Source organism: Hordeum vulgare, chromosome 6H, assembly GCF_904849725.1.
Source record: "Hordeum vulgare subsp. vulgare chromosome 6H, MorexV3_pseudomolecules_assembly, whole genome shotgun sequence".
In the NCBI taxonomy this organism is placed as follows: Eukaryota; Viridiplantae; Streptophyta; class Magnoliopsida; order Poales; family Poaceae; genus Hordeum; species Hordeum vulgare.
In genome coordinates, this window is record NC_058523.1 from 153,062,151 (window position 1) to 153,080,399 (window position 18,249).

Below are 18,249 nucleotides of genomic sequence, written 5' to 3' on the forward strand. Positions count from 1 at the left end.
TCACACCATGATCTCCATCATCATGATCTCCATCAACGTGTCGCCATCGGGGTTGTCGTGCTAGTCATGCTATTACTACTAAAGCTACGTTCTAGCAATAAGTAAACGCATCTGCAAGCACAAACGTTAGTTTAAAGACAACCCTATGGCTCCTGCCAGTTGCCGTACCATCGACGTGCAAGTCGATATTAACTATTACAACATGATCATCTCATACATCCAATATATCACATCACATCATTGGCCATATCACATCACAAGCATACCCTGCAAAAACAAGTTAGACGTCCTCTAATTGTTGTTGCATGTTTTACGTGGTGACCATGGGTATCTAGTAGGATCGCATCTTACTTACGCAAACACCACAACGGAGATATATGAATTGCTATTTAACCTCATCCAAGGACCTCCTCGGTCAAATCCGATTCAACTAAAGTTGGAGAAACCGACACTCGCCGGTCATCTTTGAGCAACGGAGTTACTCGTAGTGATGAAACCAGTCTCTCGTAAGCGTACGAGTGATGTCGGTCCGAGCCGCTTCGATCCAACAATACCGCGGAATCAAGAAAAGACTAAGGAGGGCAGCAAAACGCATATCACCGCCCACAAAAACTTTTGTGTTCTACTCGAGAAGACATCTACGCATGAACCTAGCTCATGATGCCACTGTTGGGGAACGTCGCATGTGAAAAAAAATTCCCACGCGCACGAAGTCCTATCATGGTGATGTCCATCTACGAGAGGGGATTTCCGATCTACGTACCCTTGTAGATCGCACAGCAGAAGCGTTAAGAAATGCGGTTGATGTAGTGGAACGTCCTCACGTCCCTCGATCCGCCCCGCGAACCGTCCCGCGATCCGTCCCACGATCTAGTGCCGAACTGATGGCACCTCCGCGTTCAACACACGTACAGCTCGACGATGATCTCGGCCTTCTTGATCCAGCAAGAGAGACGGAGAGGTAGATGAGTTCTCCGGCAGTGTGACAGCGCTCCGGAGGTTGGTGGTGATCTAATCTCAGCAGGGCTCCGCCCGAGCTCCGCACAAACGCGATCTAGAGGAAAAACCATGGAGGTATGTGGTCGGGCTGCCGTGGAAAAAGTCGTCTCAAATCAGCCCTAATACCTCAGTATATATAGGAGGGAGGGGGAGGGAAGAGGCAGCCTCAAACCCTCAAGGTTTGGCCGAAATTGGAGGTGGAGGAGTCCTACTCCAATCCTACTTGGAGTAGGATTCCACCTTCCCACTTGGAAACTCTTTCCACCTTGTGTTTTTTCCTTCTCAAACCTTATGGGCCTTAGTGGGAACTTATTCCAGCCCACTAGGGGATGGTTTATCTCTTCCCATAGCCCATGAGACCCCTTGGGGCGTGACACCCCTCCCGATGGTCCCCGGCACCCCTCCCAGCACTCCCGGTACACTACCGATGAGCCCGAAACTTTTCCGGTGACCAAAACGGGACTTCCTATATATCAATCTTTACCTCCGAACCATTCCGGAGCTCCTCGTGACGTCCTGGATCTCATCCGGGACTCCGAACAACATTCGGTAACCAACCATATAACTCAAATACGCATAAAACAACGTCGAACCTTAAGTGTGCAGACCCTGCGGGTTCGAGAACTATGTAGACATGACCCGAGTGACTCCTCGGTCAATATCCAATAGCGGGACCTGGATGCCCATATTGGATCCTACATATTCTACGAAGATCTTATCGTTTGAACCTCAGTGCCAAGGATTCATATAATCCCGTATGTCATTCCCTTTGTCCTTCGGTATGTTACTTGCCCGAGATTCGATCGTCAGTATCCGCATACCTATTTCAATCTCGTTTACCGGCAAGTCTCTTTACTCGTTCCGTAATACAAGATCCCGCAACTTACACTAAGTCACATTGCTTGCAAGGCTTGTGTGTGATGTTGTATTACCGAGTGGGCCCTGAGATACCTCTCCGTCACACGGAGTGACAAATCCCAGTCTCGATCCATACTAACTCAACGAACACCTTCGGAGATACCTGTAGAGCATCTTTATAGTCACCCAGTTACGTTGCGACGTTTGATACACACAAAGCATTCCTCCGGTGTCAGTGAGTTATATGATCTCATGGTCATAGGAACAAATACTTGACACGCAAAAAAACAGTAGCAACAAAATGACACGATCAACATGCTACGTCTATTAGTTTGGGTCTAGTCCATCACATGATTCTCCTAATGATGTGATCCCGTTATCAAGTGACAACACTTGCCTATGGTCAGGAAACCTTGACCATCTTTGATCAACGAGCTAGTCAACTAGAGGCTTACTAGGGACAGTGTTTTGTCTATGTATCCACACATGCACTGTGTTTCCAATCAATACAATTATAGCATGGATAATAAACGATTATCATGAACAAAGAAATATAATAATAACTAATTTATTATTGCCTCTAGGGCATATTTCCAACATGTTTGTAAGTATAGGACCATAAGACATGTTGGTGGCGCCATGAGAGGTGCCGGTGCAGAGCAAATCTCAATTCTTGTGTGTGCAATCGTCGAAAGCAAAGCCAGCAGCACTGTGTTGCGTTACTTCTATGGCATCGGCTACAAGTTAGATCATGAAATTTTGAAGGTTGGCTTTGCGTTTCGCTTCCAGCGAGGTGCACAGTTCACCGTGATTGTGACTTCTGCCAACAAGATGCCAAAGCTCCATGCGACCGATGAAGCTGTGCAGGTCACTCCTCGATCGCGTGTGAGTCGGCTCCTGGTGAAAGGTTCAATTTCTCAGTTTTTTTGTCCAAATGGTCTAAACTTTGGAGAGCACCTCATGCACTAAATTATCTACCATTATTTTTTTTGTATTTCCTGTGAATTGTTTCTTGACCGGATGCAGATGAGCTTGGGCTCAGAAATGGATATTCGCCATCTTCTTATACTTTACTGGCCTCAAATTAAATGTCAAGTGCTTCTGTGTCCAATAAAAAAAACTGTCAAGGGCCTCAAGGCTTCATCCTGAAGACTGGAAAACTGAAAACTGCAATGGTTTGTGTCTTTTCTTTCGTACTAAGTTACTTTCCATTGTTTAGACGGTAAAAGTATGTCACCTGTAGAAAAGTAGGAGTGTCAAACATTTTGCGTAGAGGTTGAAGACTTATGATTAAGTCGGTTACTATTGTGCTTTTTAAATGGCGGATCGTTCGGTTGGCTGTTGTTAGTGCATGGATATTTTTACAGTGATTCTCCACTTTATTCGCATGTTTGTTTGCCAATGTTTGTGCCTTGTGGTCTGAGGGAAATATATATGAAAAAGAAAGTTAACTACCGGTGTCTTTATTCAATTTGTTGCATTTTCTTAAACGAAATGAATAAATCCGCTTTGATGATTTAACAATTATGTTCTGAGTTAAAAACCTTCCAAGCTTGTTTCTTTCATTTGTCATTTGGAGTAGATGCTGGATTACAATGTCCTAGGAGGAAAGTGCAACCGTGGGCTCTCTGTCATTGACAGCTACAAGACATTGAAAGGTGTCGATGTTTTGAGCAAGGAGGAGACGTTTCTTGCCTGCACCCTTGGTTGGTGTATTGAATGGGTAACACTTTCTTCTCGTTGCTTTAGATTATTTTTTTGGTTATAATAGCTGAAAAATAAATCTTCACATGGCACCTTTGATGAATCTTGATCATGTTGTAGCTTCAAGCATATTTTCTTGTGCTTGATGATATCATGGACAACTCCCAGACACGACGGGGCCAGCCTTGCTGGTTTAGGGTGCCTCAGGTCAGTTTAAGAAGCATTAACCTTTTCTATATCATCTGGCAACTTTGTGCGGTTATTATTTTGTTGGTTGTATCAAGGTTTTACTTCAGAAAGGGTTCTCCAGTAGAATTAGTTTTAGCAGCATCAATATGATTCATCTATTAAACAACCTAATTTCATTCTTCATGTTTGTACTTGATCTCACAAGAGAAATGATTTATAGTATTGACTTGTCAAGTATTGACAGGCTGCTGTTACTTGCTTTTTCGAGAACAAGCAAGTTCTTTCATGTTTTCAGTTGTAACCCAGAGAACCAATCGCCTGTTTTTTTGTTGTACAATAGGTTGGCCTTATTGCTGTAAACGATGGGATTATCCTTCGCAACCATATTTCATGGATTCTTCAACGCCACTTCAGAGGAAAACCGTATTATGTTGATCTCATTGATTTGTTCAATGAGGTAACCATATCCTCTGACATACATATACATTCACACCAAATATACTTTCTACTTCTTACAATTGTCTGATACTCTAATTTCTTTGTCAAGGTTGAGTTCAAGACAGCTTCAGGGAAGTTGTTGGATCTTATCACTACTCACAAGGGAGAAAAGGATCTCACAAAATATAACTTGAATGTGTAAGTTCATGTTGCAGTAACTTTTGCACACTTAGTTTCCTTGCATGGTTTACCTCATTGTTATAATATCAGTGTACACTTTATTTGTCTGGTAGTGAATTCCACCTACAAGGGCCGGTCCAATGCTAGAATAGAAGCAAACTTTAATATGTGTTCTCGTTACCTTGCATGTCACTACGATTGAGCATGAAACCTTTTCATGCGGCCCAGCAAATGTACCAACATAGACGTGCTTTCCAATGTATAACATGCTTACACTTATATTCCTACAATTAATTATGTTCGCTGGTAATTTGTGCAGATGGTCAGCTTCAGGATTACACGGTTGTCTGGCTTGCTCCATTATGGTTCTGAGCTAAAGTTTTTAGTAGTGATTACACTTCCTAGCTATGGTTCTGAAAATATGGTGTGTTCTCTAATATAATTTGCATGTTAACATTATGTGGTCGTATTTGTAGGCTTGTGCCAATTACTGTATACTATACCGGTTATAGAACAATTGGTAAATACTCTTTTTTCAGGATGATGTCTTCTTAATTTGTAACAATGGAATGGTGTACCATGTCTGATACATTTTACTTGAGACGGGTATGTGAGTAGTATTTCTAGAAAGATGATAGATCGATAGTTGAATGCACTTGCACTCCATCATTTATTTATGCAGGCCCATTCCATACAAGAGCTGGCAAGAAAGGAGTTTCAAGAAGATACAGAAAAGGGCATACTTTTAGGAAACCAAGTAAAGAAAGAGCGAAGAGAAAACTGAAGTTATATTTGGTGTCGCCAAATAACAATAGTTGAGATTACCTTGAGGAAGAAATTCCAAAGTATATAAAAAAGCAAGGAGTATCAAGCTTGTAAAGTTATATTTGGTACTATCCTTTGCAGAATATAAGTCATATTGGTTTTGTCTCAAGCCAAACTTGTTTAAGTTTGAGTAAGTTATTAGAAAAATAATATCATCCAGAAATTCAACTCGTCTCTTGAGAGCAGATGCTCCTGCCCATCAAATATGTTTCATTCAAATGTCAACCATTTTTTAAAAAGCTGGATGTCCTCATTGTCACACCCAAATGGTACTGCAAATTTTTAGGAGAAAAGATTAAGCATGTTGACGTTTGAGGAAAATAAAATCAAACGTGTAATGTTACCTTCAAATGGTATGTTTAATTTTGTTTTTTTACCAACAAAGCTCCGCTATCCTTTTTTGCATGAGAACTGTCAAGCACGCTTGTTAGACTAACATAGACATTCAAAAAAAATATTTATTTTAAATTTACTGTTCATTCGGGAGCATATGCTTCCTAAAGCCAGAACGGCCCTCCTCGTCGATGCCAAATAAAACTATACTGTAAGAACTTATTTCTTAATGCACGTGATGATATTGATCTGATATCATTGATGTTGATTTGTGTGAACTTAATTAACAAGTTGGAATTAGGACAAACCTAATATAACATATGATGATATGCTTCCTAAAGCCAGAACGGCCCTCCTCGTCGGTGCCAAATAAAACTATACTGTAAGAACTTATTTCTTAATGCACGTGATGATATTGATCTGATATCATTGATGTTGATTTGTGTGAACTTAATTAACAAGTTGGAATTAGGACAAACCTAATATAACATATGATGCGAGGAAATATATTCGAGTGACGTGAGGTGGTTGCGCCTATAGGGAAAGTAGATGCAATGCTACACACACGCAGAGTCGCCACACCCTCTAGAAAAGCTAGGGTTCCTTTGTCTCCTGCCGGCACCGTCGGAGGTTCGCCTATTCTCCGATGGCCCTAGGGCCATGGGACGACGGTAGATCCTGGCACTTTCTCGCGGGAGGGCTCCGCTTTAGATGTTTCTTTTCATTTTGTTTGTGAATGTGTCCTGCTTAGAAAGACGAGATGACGGCGGTTCACTGAAGATAGAATAAGATGCTTCCCGCCTAACCCTTGTTCTGATGGCGTGTCTCTTTAGAGAGCATTTGGAGGGGTGTCTCGGTGTTTGCCTTTGGTGGATCTACTCGGATCTGTTCTTTGTTCGTCTATGTTTATGTGTCTTCAGGTTGAATCCTTTCGATCTACGCATCGCTTCATCGGTGGTGGTTGTTGTTCTGGTGCGCTTGTCCTATGAAGCCTTAGAACGATGAGAAATTAAAAAAATGCACCTTATATTATGGATTTTTATAAAAAAACAAATACACCTTATATAAAGGAACGGAGGAAGTATTAATGAATATACATCATGTTGGATATACACTTCCAAATAAGAACAATTATTTGATTCATCTGATTTTTTTTGTCCGTAGCAACGCACGGGCATCCTACTAGTTGAAGTAGTTTCTTCAAATAATGCATGGAGATTTCCAAGGGCTGTTAACACACTTAATGAAGACACCATTGATTTTGGCTCCTGGAACTTAGCACAACTCGCCGTCTGTCTCAAGGACCAGGCCCACTTGTTTCCGACGGTCCAGCACGCTCCACCATAATATCATAGAGTTGTCGGCCATTCTGTGTTGCGAAATGAATTAAACCCAGTATGTAAGAATGGAGTTGCTGAGCTTCTGGTTAACCAGTGGACTTACGAAAATCACTGGGAAGAAATGAATCTGGCCTTCGGGTTTTGTTTGGGTCTCTTTGAAGTAAACAAGGATAGGAAATTGTGGCCACCATAGTTCCCAGTTCACAAAGGTTGAGTACCTATGCAATGCGTGCAGTGCAATCGTTAGAAAATACCGTAAAACTTTTACCATCATAAGATAGATTAACTGGACAAGACAGTACAATCCTTGGTGCAGAGCATATGAAGTATGCTTACTTCCAACGGTTCTTGCCACCAACAAATACGTTCTCACCTGACTCCTGCAGCTGATTGCCCACTTTCACTTCCTATATAATACAAACTTATGAAGTTTGAGATGAGAAACATGCATAGTATCATCTGCAATAACTGAGTAATGAAAGAATGAAATCCTCATGTTGTGGAAAGAAGAAGCACCATTCAAGAAGAAATACTAATGCTTCAGCTAGTAAGACCCAATACGATATCCAACAAGTGACTCGTAGAATGGCAGCTTATACATAACAGATTTACTTAGCTTTGTTGTGAGCATTTTCCAAACTTACAACCAACAATTTTATGCATGCCTTGTGCATATTCCTGTTACATAGACAAAGTGCTTAAATATAATTAAGCAGCCAGTTTTGGAAGATATTTACATAAGTAGTTTGAAATACTCCTACGCATTTAGTTTACGCTGGAAGGTAGAGTGCACTAACCAGGGCATCATCATCAAAGACGAACCTAACTCTAGTAGTCTGCAAAACAAGGTGAATACATAAGTTTCAGCATGAACATAGAAATAAATCATACCTAAGAAATGACCAGGATAAGTTAGTTTCTCTGATTTATCAGTATCATTGCCCCTCACTTTTAGAGTAGCATGATAAGCAAATGCTGACAGTGGTTCCTTTCAGAGAAATATGTTCGCGATGTTGAGTAGGGACGGAAAAACAGTGTCAATCTGATGATGGTGGAACTCAATATGTTCTCAGTGAATAACCCGATTTGAGCTGAAATGAGGTTACTTATAGATTTGAGCTGAATGATTGCATAGTAGTTTTTTCACGGACAGTGATAGTATACTAGTTTTTCGAGAACTGTGATAGTATGGATGATCCATGACTTTAGGCTATTTAGTTAGATACACACTGTAGGATATAGTACAATCGTACATGTTTTTCAGCTATACCTCAAACAGATGGTCTAAAAGCAGAGCATAGTCAGGGTAGACTGACCTGAAACAAGAGAAGCAGCCCCAGCAGGCCTACAGGTGCAGCGGCAAGAAGATTGTCTGCATATGCAAACACACCAGATATCCCTGTATTTTGACAAAATAGTGGTTAATGGATGGACATATTACCGTGCTAACAGACAACATATATCTTTTTTCAGTTGACATAGAAGTACATTTCCAGAGAACAGAGATGTTCTATATACTTACTACCTCCAGAGCTCACCAAGTATAGCGATCGGTAGCCGATAGTCTGGCTCTGGGACAACCGTTTCTCTGGTGGTCTTCTTCCCGGTCTTTCTCCCAAACTGCAAAGAAGGGGAGGACAACATCGGTTACCAGATCAATGCAAATAGAAGATTGAAAGTAGAGTACAGTACGGAGAAATGTAAACTACATCTTCTGCTCCTAAATATAAGACGTTTTTTTTAAACGAGAAATATAAGACGTTTTGGCAGTTCAAAATTATACTCCCTCCGTTCCTAAATATAAGACCTTTTTGAGATTGCATTATAAACTACATACGGATGTACATAGACATATTCTAGAGCGTAGATTCACTCATTTTGTTCCGTATGTAGCTTTCTAATAAAATCTCTAAAAGGTCTTAAATTTTGGAACGGAGGGAGTATTTGTGAACAGAGGTAGTACTTCACAAAGATGTTTGTGAGCTAACCAGAGATACTATTGGTGTGCTTCGTTGCTGCTTCCGGCTACGTCTCCTCATGCACGGCAGATTTGCAGTGCTCCATGATGGACCAGCTGAAACCACTCCTCCTCTAGCTGAAGATGTAAAAGAAAAACAAAAAGTCATGCCACTAGATGTGCCTCACATTGGACTGCCTTCATTCATTCAGGAAACACATATGAAAGACATGAATTAATAATTCTTCTGCAACAAAATTAACAAACATCTCTACTCGATTCTACTAGTTTACTGTGAGTTTGTTCAGATGAGTAGCATGTGCCCAAGCAACACAGGGCCAAAGCCGCCAAACCAAACCCTATCCAGCCTAGCCTAACTCAACATTTCTACCGCTTTGAGATCGGAATCAGTACGCGGGCCGAGGTGCTACGCCGGATGGCGAGAAATTCAGTGGGAGAGGAGTCATCGGAGGTAGGTACCTCTGGGAGGAGCGGCGAGGAAGAGGGGAGAAGATAACGAGAGAGTGGTCGCCATGGCTGCTGCTCCTCTCCTCTCCGCCGCTCGCTCCTCCTTTCCTCTATGCTCTGGGGGCGCTCCTCTTAATCGTCGGGCATGCAAGCGCGCTATGGTGCCCACGGCCCGAGAGGCCCAGGCCAATTTGGTGGGCTCTTAGATGGGCCACAGAAGTATCAGATACTGCCGTTGGGCTTTACCCAAAACGACAGTTGTGTGTAGACACGTCGCGTTCCCTGCTGATCATCTTGGGGAGCAAGCCTAGAATTTTTTCCCGTTCCCATCCGGTAGCTGCCTCTGCTAACCGATTTTAAAATCTTGTAACAAATACTCTCCCCGTTTAATTAGTTGGCTCTAAATTTTTCTGATTTCCACCCCGCAGCTTCCACGTCTCTACACAAATACTAGTATAACCAAGCCCCAAAAGAAAATTCACGTGGTCAAATGCCTGGCTAGGGCGGCCCAACCTTTGTTTGGTGGCAAAAGGTGCATTGAATAATACCGTCCTTCTACACCAGGCTTTCCATTCATCGTCGCTCATGAATGATGCATCACACGCGGAAGTGCCATGGCCGCTTCTGCTCACGAGGGGTCGACGATGACACACACAAATACATTTCGTTCAGTGAGAAGAAGGGGAGTTATTGAATTTGTCCACGACGAGAATAAAGAAAAAAGAAAGATTAACTCGCCAGTGCAAAATAGAGTAGACATTTCCGGGTTCCGATACGTGCGGAGGAGTGCAAAATAGACATTCCCGGGGGGCTCGGAGCGGAAGAAGAGGAAAAAGAGCCGGCGCTTTATTAGGGGAAGGCGACTCCAAATTGCTGGCTCCCGTCGCCGTCCACCTCCATCTCCACCCCCACCCCCACCCGCCCCTCTTCCAGCATTCGCAGCTTCCTCCCCCGACCCCTTCGGTCCGCCCACCTTCCCCTTCCCCACGCGTAAGCATCCCCGAACTCCCGAAACTTCCCTGTCGAATTCGCCGCGTCCCTCCGCGCGTTTGATCTGCGCCTGTTGCCTCTGATCCATCCGCAGCGACGTGCAATCGCGTCTCTCTCGATTTTTTTTTCGAATTTACGTACGGCCATTAGGAATCCCGCGAGGTGCTCCGTGCTTGCCCTGTATTTTTTTCGGATGGGATTTTGGATCCGCCCCGTCTCCGCGCGATTTTCCGTTGTTGTTTTCTGTTCTGGAGGAATTTACGAGCCAATGCTACGATGCGTTTTCTGGGCGTGCTCGTGGTCGCTGTAAAAAAAAGAAGATTATGTGCTGGATTTTTGGTTGATTCGGTGGAGCCCTAGGGTCTGATGAAACCATCTTGTTCGTGTTCTGTGCAGCTGTGCTAGCAGCGTGCTCCGGCCATGGCGTTCTTCCGGGGCCTGGCCGCGGTCTCGAGACTGCGATCCCGTATGGTGAGTGAATCCGTCAGAACCCCCGGGTTGCATTGGGTGGGGATGCGCCCTGGTTAATGCTGAGATTTTTTTCCCGCCGTGTTGCCAGGGACAGGATGCCACCACGCTTGGTGGTGTGAGATGGCTGCAGATGCAGAGCGCTTCCGATCTCGTAAGACAAGAATCTTCCTGTTCTGTTTGATGGCTTGATTTTTGAGAGGGCGATTTTTGTTTGTTCTGAAATATGATGCTGACTGTGTTCCTGAAAATGCAGGATCTTAGGTCCCAGCTGCAGGAAATGATTCCGGAGCAACAGGTTTGTGGCTCACTGATGCATTCTCTTGTAAAGTTGGAAAGTATTCGTGGCATCTGATTCCTTATCTTCTCTTTTTTTATCAACCCCTGTTATTTGCTTAACCAGTGTTAACCTTGTCAGTTCATGTGATTCTGTGTGACATCATGCTTAATTTCTGCTTCCAAATAGTGTAGAACACCTTTTATTTCGCAAATGCCATGGTGTAACATGCTAGCTAATAATAATTGTTGCAAACTACTCCCTCCGTCCCAAAATAAGTGTCTCCAACTTTGTACTATTAGGTTGAGGCACTTATTTTGGGAGGGAAGGAGTAGCATTTAATACCTTAACGCCTTTAAGGAACAAATTACCTTGTTTCAGATATATTATGCCTGCCTTTAAGGAACAAATTACCTTGTTTCAGATATATTATGCCTGTGTTGCACTAGATTGTGTTACCTGCCTGATATGAAATTAAATTAGAAGATTAGCCAATTATGCCCTTAATATTATTAGTTTCACAAAGTTCAGTTTTGCACTTGAGTTTAAAGAAACAGAACCAGAATATTCAGAGCATGTACTTGAGAGATGCTACTTGGATTCGTCTTCACCGCTCTAACCACTTGTTTTATGAAAGAATAATTCTGTCGGTTCAAAGTTATTTCATGTCGACTGCATTTTGTTACAGGATCGCTTGAAGAAACTTAAGTCAGAGCATGGAAAGGTCCAGCTTGGAAACATAACTGTGGACATGGTATGTATTTAGTAACATTTGTCTTTAAAAACTCTGTTTCTATGCCCGACCAAATTCTGAACAATGTTTCTACTTTCTCCAGGTCCTTGGTGGGATGAGAGGGATGACTGGAATGCTCTGGGAAACATCTTTACTTGACCCGGAGGAGGTATGCTTTTATTGCTCTCGTTTGTAGTGCCATGTGTGTTGTAATAAGAGCAAATTACATATTAGCATGTATGTCTAGGAATGCTCTTTGTGTTAGAAAATTGATTATTATATTATCTTGGGATCTCTAGTCAAGTTTTTGTGCCGAAGCTGAGCTTAATCTGTCCCTCTACAGTAGTAATAAGTGTGTTAATTGTATACCTTATGTTGAAATATGAATCACTTTCCAGAATTGACCATAGTACAGTGATTTAAAAGATATGTTCACGTTTAAATTTGATTAATCCATTTTGCATCAACTTGCTTGACTACAAGAGTATAATCCCTTGTGGTTTATATTTTAGCATGCCTGCCTCATTGCAGAGTTTTGATAGTATTGGTACTTAGTTTGGTTTGAGATACTTAAAGTTATGCATCACTGTATATCTCTGTTTATGCCTGTAATTTGTGTACTTCCTATTCAGGGTATTCGATTTAGAGGTCTCTCTATTCCAGAGTGCCAGAAAGTACTGCCGGCTGCAGTTAAAGATGGAGAACCTTTACCTGAGGGTCTCCTTTGGCTTCTTTTGACCGGAAAGGTTTGACTTCTTATGAAACATGTACCCCTTTTTAGTTTAGTGGTCTGTGGAAATAGGAGGTATAATTTGTTCATTGATGCAGTAGAAGACATAACGTCTTGGTTGACTTTTTTCTGTTATACATGGTTCTATGTTGAGTTTGCCATGTTCTTCCTCTATTTTGTAAACTTTCAAGTGTTTAGCATGCGCTGATTGGTCATTGCTTGTTTCAGGTGCCAACCAAGGAGCAAGTTGATGCTCTATCAAAGGAGTTGCTTAGCCGTTCGACTGTTCGAGGTCCCCTATCCCCCCTGCTCAGTGTATTGTTGTAGAGTTCATATGTAGTCATAGATGACCAGAAAGATTAGGAAGTCATGTTGCTAAAATAGCCAAGTTTTATTATGTGAGCACACATAAACGTTGTCCTGAATTTCTTGTAGTATGGTTTAATGAGAAAAGCGGAAACTCTTTAGTTATGTATGTTGAAGGGGAACTTCCACTTTCTTTGTGAATCTGAATATAAGCCGTTGCTAACTCTTCTGATGTTTGGTAGTAGTTTGTAAGTATAAGCTGTTATTAACTCCACTGAAATTTAGCAGTTGAAAGTTAGTATACAATATATTCCTTTGTTCCAGATCCATTTTCCTTGGAAATGTAACTTGGATTGTTGTTTCTCAATTTTCAAATGTTTGAGTTTCTTGAATATATTCAATTTCACAATTTTTGTGGCAGGGACACTGACACACTGTTCTATAATGTTGCATTGCTTATAAAGATTTGCTCTATTTCTCAATTGTGATTTTCTCTCACGCGGCTTATTTGACTTGCATGCAGGTTATGTCTATAAGGCTATAGATGCTCTCCCTGTAACTGCTCATCCAATGACACAGTTTACCACAGGAGTGATGGCACTCCAAGTAAGCCCTTTGTATTTTATATTGTTATTAATTATCACCTTTCTGAAATGAAGAATGCATTACATTGGGTGTACTGAGTTGGGAAGTGCCACTAGAATCAAAATTACAGAAGGTGTGCAAAATTCTTTTAGAACTCCCAAGTGAGTTAATTGGTCTGTTCTATTTTAACACTATTTCAGGTTGATAGTGAATTTCAAAAGGCTTATGACAAGGGAATGCCCAAAACAAAGTATGTCTGAGCTCTAATGCCTTGAAATTTTTTTGTCTGCTCAATGGTCGTATAAAAAGTATTGCATGTCATTTATGGTGTGTTTTTTTGCATAGATTCTGGGAGCCTACATACGAAGATTGCTTAAATTTGATTGCTCGGCTTCCACAAGTGGCTTCATATGTTTACCGGAGGTAGATTTTCTTCTATCAGATGCACGCTCTTGTACTACACTAACTGGAGCATGTTATTGCTCAATTAAGGGTTTTCCTAATTAGGACGCAGAAAGCCTGCTATTTCTTTTTACTGCAATTGATATAATCCTATTGCTCTGGTTCTCTGAAGGATTTTCAAGGATGGGAAAGCTATTGCAGCTGATAATACACTGGACTACGCAGCGAATTTTTCACACATGCTTGGTTTTGATGACCCAAAAATGCTGGAGTTGATGCGCCTATACATAACAATTCACACGTAATTTTGTCGATCCTTGTTTATGTTTCTATATTTATCTCTGAATGATGTACGTTGATTTTCCCTCGTACTATTGCTTGTGTTCTTGCAGTGATCATGAAGGTGGGAATGTCAGTGCTCATACAGGGCATCTGGTAATATTTTCTTCCTTTAATCGATCTTGATTTTTTTTTTCTTGTTAGTGTTCCCACCATTGGTCTTGAACTGCCAAAGCATCATTGTGCGTATTGTATATGCACTAAAGTTTGGCATGCACTGTTGTATCATATGTCACTGCTGGTCAAATGTCATTGTGATTTATCCATGAGGCATTAGCATGTCTGATAAAAGTAGTTATCATGGTTCCTAGAAAAACACTTAGTGACCAGAGAGGGTCGCTTCACCAAGTGTAGGATAAACATAGTAGTATTGTACTAGCAACTAGGAATATAATTGGAAGCAACGGTTTCAATTCAGTTCTTCACTAAGTTGTGGTATTGACGGATGTGCTGATGGCGCCCTTAGTCCTTCGAAATGCATAGTAATGGTTAAAACTATATGTTTTTTGTTTCTTCTGGATTATGTGTTGTTCGTCATGGAAAATATGTGTATTGAGGCATTGAAAATCTATGATCTGTGTGTCTTGGAGAGGTATTGTAAACGTAATACATTGTCATAATAGTTAGCTTAAAGGAGATCCTCTAAAGAGAAGGGTGGAATTAACCTCCCTGGATTTGACTTTCCCTGACATCAACAGAAGAAATTGTTGTTTTAGTATAGTTCAGGCGGTAAATAGTACTCCCTCCATTTCTAAATAGGGAATACATACGGATGTATATAGACGTATTTTAGAGTGTAGATCCACTCATTTTTCTCCGTATGTAGTCCATATTGGAATCTCTAAAATGGCTTATATTTAGGAATGGAGGGAGTATAAGGTGGCCTCCGAATTTGTAGTGGATCAAGTTGTAACCTACTTGAAGTGGAGCAACTCTGTAATCTGCTAATTTAGAGAGACTGTTTTTACTGTTCCATACAGGGCCTTTCAATTCTCTGTGTTGCTGTTTATGTTCCTACTGGCTTAGTGTGCTTTGGTTGTTTATTTGTTTCTATTTATATCCTATACGCTCGCTGAGCTGTTGTTTATCCAGCACTAATGGTATTTATTCGATCACAGGTTGGAAGTGCTCTGTCAGACCCCTACCTTTCTTTTGCAGCGGCACTGAACGGTTTGGCTGGGCCACTGCACGGCCTGGCTAATCAGGTACACTCGATTTTATGTGTAGTGGATGTTCTCTGCCAAATCATGCTCAACTTGTGCTTGCCAAATGGATCTCATGGAACAAATTGTCTGTAATAAATGAACAAATTGCAAATTTCCTTTTAGCCGTGCTATTTACCCACTTGCTTTTGCACATGATGTTAAGAAGAAGAAAACGTATGTTCCTGTTATTTTAAAATGCTGTATTTGCTGTTTGGATGTGCATGAACTGACAATTGTCACCATATACTGCAGGAAGTGTTGCTATGGATCAAATCTGTAATGGAGGAGACCGGAAGTAACATTACAACCGACCAACTTAAGGAATATGTATGGAAGACACTGAAGAGTGGAAAGGTAGCTTATCTAAAAACTAGTTATATCTATTCAATGGAAAACACTCATGTTTATGAGCAGGTGTTTATGGGAAGTTTGCACTGCTGAATTATTCTAGTTGATTGCTGACCAATAGATCTAAGATAGTTGCCTCCTATTGGATCCTTTCTCTTGGGGTGGTTATGAAAGTGATTTTTCTCTGTTGATCTTTCTTTGTCTATTTTACGTTCTTTATTTGAACTTAAAAATAAAGGTCTAAATTACCTATTTCTGGTTACACTCTAGGTCGTTCCTGGCTATGGTCATGGAGTTCTACGCAATACAGATCCACGATACTCGTGCCAAAGGGAGTTTGCATTGAAGTATTTACCGGAGGACCCACTTTTCCAACTGGTTAGTTAAAATCTTTGACCTAACTGCACGGTTTCTTGTTTGTCCAACAGTCTCAGTGGGATATATTATTGTTCCCTTTCAGGTCTCCAAGTTGTATGAAGTTGTGCCTCCGATCCTCACCGAGTTGGGCAAGGTAATGAGCTACAGGATTAATCACAACTTACTCTCCTTTAGTTTCAGCTTTCTAGGCATGGACACAATCTTTTGTCTATATGCATTTTCAGGTAAAAAACCCATGGCCTAATGTCGATGCTCACAGTGGAGTGTTGCTTAACCACTTCGGATTAACTGAAGCACGGTATATTAATTTATCTTGCTTAAATTATTAATTCACTAGCCATATATTTAACGTACAGTATAATAGTAAATCTAGTTCAGCATCAGTAACGGGTATGCCTTGTCTGATCTTTAGATACTACACTGTCTTGTTCGGCGTCTCAAGGAGCATAGGAATTGGATCTCAGGTTTGCCTCCTATCTTCAGTTTCTAGATACTTTCTTTGGATTCCCATATGCTAATCTTGATTAATTATTTGTGACACAGCTCATCTGGGACCGTGCCCTTGGTCTGCCGCTTGAAAGACCGAAGAGTGTCACCATGGAGTGGCTCGAAAACCACTGCAAGAAGGTTGCAGCTTGAAGCTACACCAGTTCATCGTCTTACCAATCGAGTTGCTTTTGATGTTAATAATCCGACGACATAAATTAGGCACGTTTAGCCTCATTTTGCCATCTTTTTTTTCCTGTCCAATAACTGGAGCAAGAGGGGCTCCTAGACGGTAGAATTTTGTACCCAAGTCAGTCAATCTGTCAAACTTGGCATGAAAAATTAGGACACGATGCTTGGCCTTGATGTGTTGCTAGGCAACGTTTTTGTACTTAATGTTGCTCGAGTTTCAAACTGCACCGGTTATGGAATAATAACCTGACATTTCTACTGAGGTGTTTGTATTTGTGAGTTATCATATGCAATTACGTTTGTGTGCTGTGTGTAGATCAACATAAATTATCCCAAAATGTATGCTAGGCGTGCTTCTCAATTTACTACAAATTTGGTAAAAACTTATTGAACACTGTTTTCTTTCCAATTGGATTTTGACAAGTGCTCGTAGCAACACTGAGAAAATATGCCGATTGTTAATGCAGAATAAAGGGGGATGATGGAACTGTTCTGATCGTATTTTTGTCTCTTATTTTCAGTTGGAATGTGAAACGTTTTCCAAATTCCCAGGTTATCTTTATACTGATACAAAATTTGAGACCCTTTCCAGAATCTTGAGGGTACTTCATACCCACATCAATGTTATGGCGACTCGAAATAACTGTTTGTAGGACTCTAATTTACAAAGCTAGGCTCAAAATGCAGTTGGGACATGCAAGATACAATTGAGAAAAGGCTAGGAAGTGGGGACGAACGAGAACTTAGAGATATCTATGAACTAATCTATTCTCCACATGGTATGATGGGATGGGGCTGGTACTTTATTTCCTAGAGCCGATACTCATTGTGAACCCGCTTTTTAGACACGACATGGAGTGCAATGTATATGTCTGTATGTGTTGTTAATAATGCTAGAAAATTCATCAAAAATTCTGAAAAACACAAAAGCTTGCATGATCTGCCCTTACTCTTGCACTTCCTTGCCCTGGAAGATCCCATGCTTCTGCCACCGCTCGAGCTCTCTTTACGCCATCATGGTGGCCATCACAATTACAAATCCTCAAGACACAAGAACAACTACGTTTCTCGGGCCACTCATTGCTTCCCACTTTGCGGCATACTCACCCGGGAGATCTTGTTGACCAATGAAGAAAGGGTTGTGCAACCCAAGTGTCAATGATTGTTGATTTTTTCCGTCTTCCCTTTGGGGCGTGTCACCTTGTTGTCGTTGTTGCTTCATGAAGAGGAAGCAATAAGGAGAATGGAGGCGTGGGCGGGTAGACGAGGACTTGCAAAGACGAGACAACCAATAATATCCTCTGAAGCATTGCCATATAACTAGAAAGCATATGTGAACTAGTGTTGATGCAGAAATCCACAAAATAATTTATTTGTGTTCATTCTGAACGAAGGAGTGAGGTGAAGGAGTTCCAAGCAAGATATGGTAGTTGATTCTACAATGGAGACCGAGTACATTGTGGCTTCTGAAGCTACAAAAGAAGGTGTTTGGGTGAATAATTTTATTTCTAATCTTGGA

The 18,249-nt window shown here is 41.3% G+C and overlaps 3 protein-coding genes across 3 annotated transcripts; 2 read left to right on the top strand and 1 right to left on the bottom strand.

Annotated features, from left to right (window-relative positions):
- Positions 1–3,439: 3,439 nt before the first annotated feature.
- On the top strand, positions 3,440–4,535 carry LOC123403888 (farnesyl pyrophosphate synthase-like). Its single transcript, XM_045097802.1, has 4 exons — positions 3,440–3,580; positions 3,682–3,768; positions 4,091–4,207; positions 4,298–4,535. Exons 1-4 carry the CDS (start codon positions 3,440–3,442, stop codon positions 4,388–4,390), a joined length of 438 nt encoding a protein of 145 aa, XP_044953737.1. The 3' UTR covers positions 4,391–4,535.
- Positions 4,536–6,591: 2,056 nt separating this feature from the next.
- Positions 6,592–9,416, bottom strand: LOC123403566. Its single transcript, XM_045097492.1, has 8 exons — positions 9,304–9,416; positions 8,855–8,961; positions 8,405–8,486; positions 8,183–8,265; positions 7,664–7,702; positions 7,203–7,273; positions 6,970–7,084; positions 6,592–6,895 (listed from the first exon to the last, which is right to left on the bottom strand). Exons 1-8 carry the CDS (start codon positions 9,356–9,358, stop codon positions 6,824–6,826), a joined length of 624 nt encoding a protein of 207 aa, XP_044953427.1. The 5' UTR covers positions 9,359–9,416; the 3' UTR covers positions 6,592–6,823.
- Positions 9,417–10,119: 703 nt separating this feature from the next.
- Positions 10,120–16,992, top strand: LOC123401217 (citrate synthase 4, mitochondrial-like). The gene is made up of 20 exons (XM_045094955.1): positions 10,120–10,281; positions 10,678–10,752; positions 10,841–10,903; positions 11,006–11,047; positions 11,715–11,780; positions 11,863–11,928; positions 12,392–12,505; positions 12,718–12,781; positions 13,319–13,401; positions 13,581–13,630; positions 13,726–13,803; positions 13,955–14,083; positions 14,175–14,217; positions 15,240–15,326; positions 15,579–15,680; positions 15,945–16,052; positions 16,135–16,185; positions 16,277–16,350; positions 16,465–16,516; positions 16,596–16,992. The coding sequence occupies exons 2-20, from the start codon at positions 10,702–10,704 to the stop codon at positions 16,689–16,691; spliced, it is 1,419 nt and encodes a 472-aa protein (XP_044950890.1). The 5' UTR covers positions 10,120–10,281; positions 10,678–10,701; the 3' UTR covers positions 16,692–16,992.
- Positions 16,993–18,249: the final 1,257 nt, after the last annotated feature.

Coding starts and splice junctions, on each gene's coding strand:
- LOC123403888 (XM_045097802.1), top strand. CDS start 3,440: ATGCTGGATTACAATGTCCTAGGAGGAAAGTGCAACCGTGGGCTCTCT. Junction 3,769..4,090: donor GCTGGTTTAGGGTGCCTCAG/GTCAGTTTAAGA, acceptor GTTGTACAATAG/GTTGGCCTTATTGCTGTAAA. Junction 4,208..4,297: donor TCATTGATTTGTTCAATGAG/GTAACCATATCC, acceptor TTCTTTGTCAAG/GTTGAGTTCAAGACAGCTTC.
- LOC123403566 (XM_045097492.1), bottom strand. CDS start 9,358: ATGGCGACCACTCTCTCGTTATCTTCTCCCCTCTTCCTCGCCGCTCCT. Junction 7,703..8,182: donor GGCTGCTTCTCTTGTTTCAG/GTCAGTCTACCC, acceptor CTTGTTTTGCAG/ACTACTAGAGTTAGGTTCGT. Junction 7,274..7,663: donor TCTTTGATGATGATGCCCTG/GTTAGTGCACTC, acceptor TGTATTATATAG/GAAGTGAAAGTGGGCAATCA.
- LOC123401217 (XM_045094955.1), top strand. CDS start 10,702: ATGGCGTTCTTCCGGGGCCTGGCCGCGGTCTCGAGACTGCGATCCCGT. Junction 10,753..10,840: donor CGAGACTGCGATCCCGTATG/GTGAGTGAATCC, acceptor CCGTGTTGCCAG/GGACAGGATGCCACCACGCT. Junction 11,929..12,391: donor CTTTACTTGACCCGGAGGAG/GTATGCTTTTAT, acceptor CTTCCTATTCAG/GGTATTCGATTTAGAGGTCT.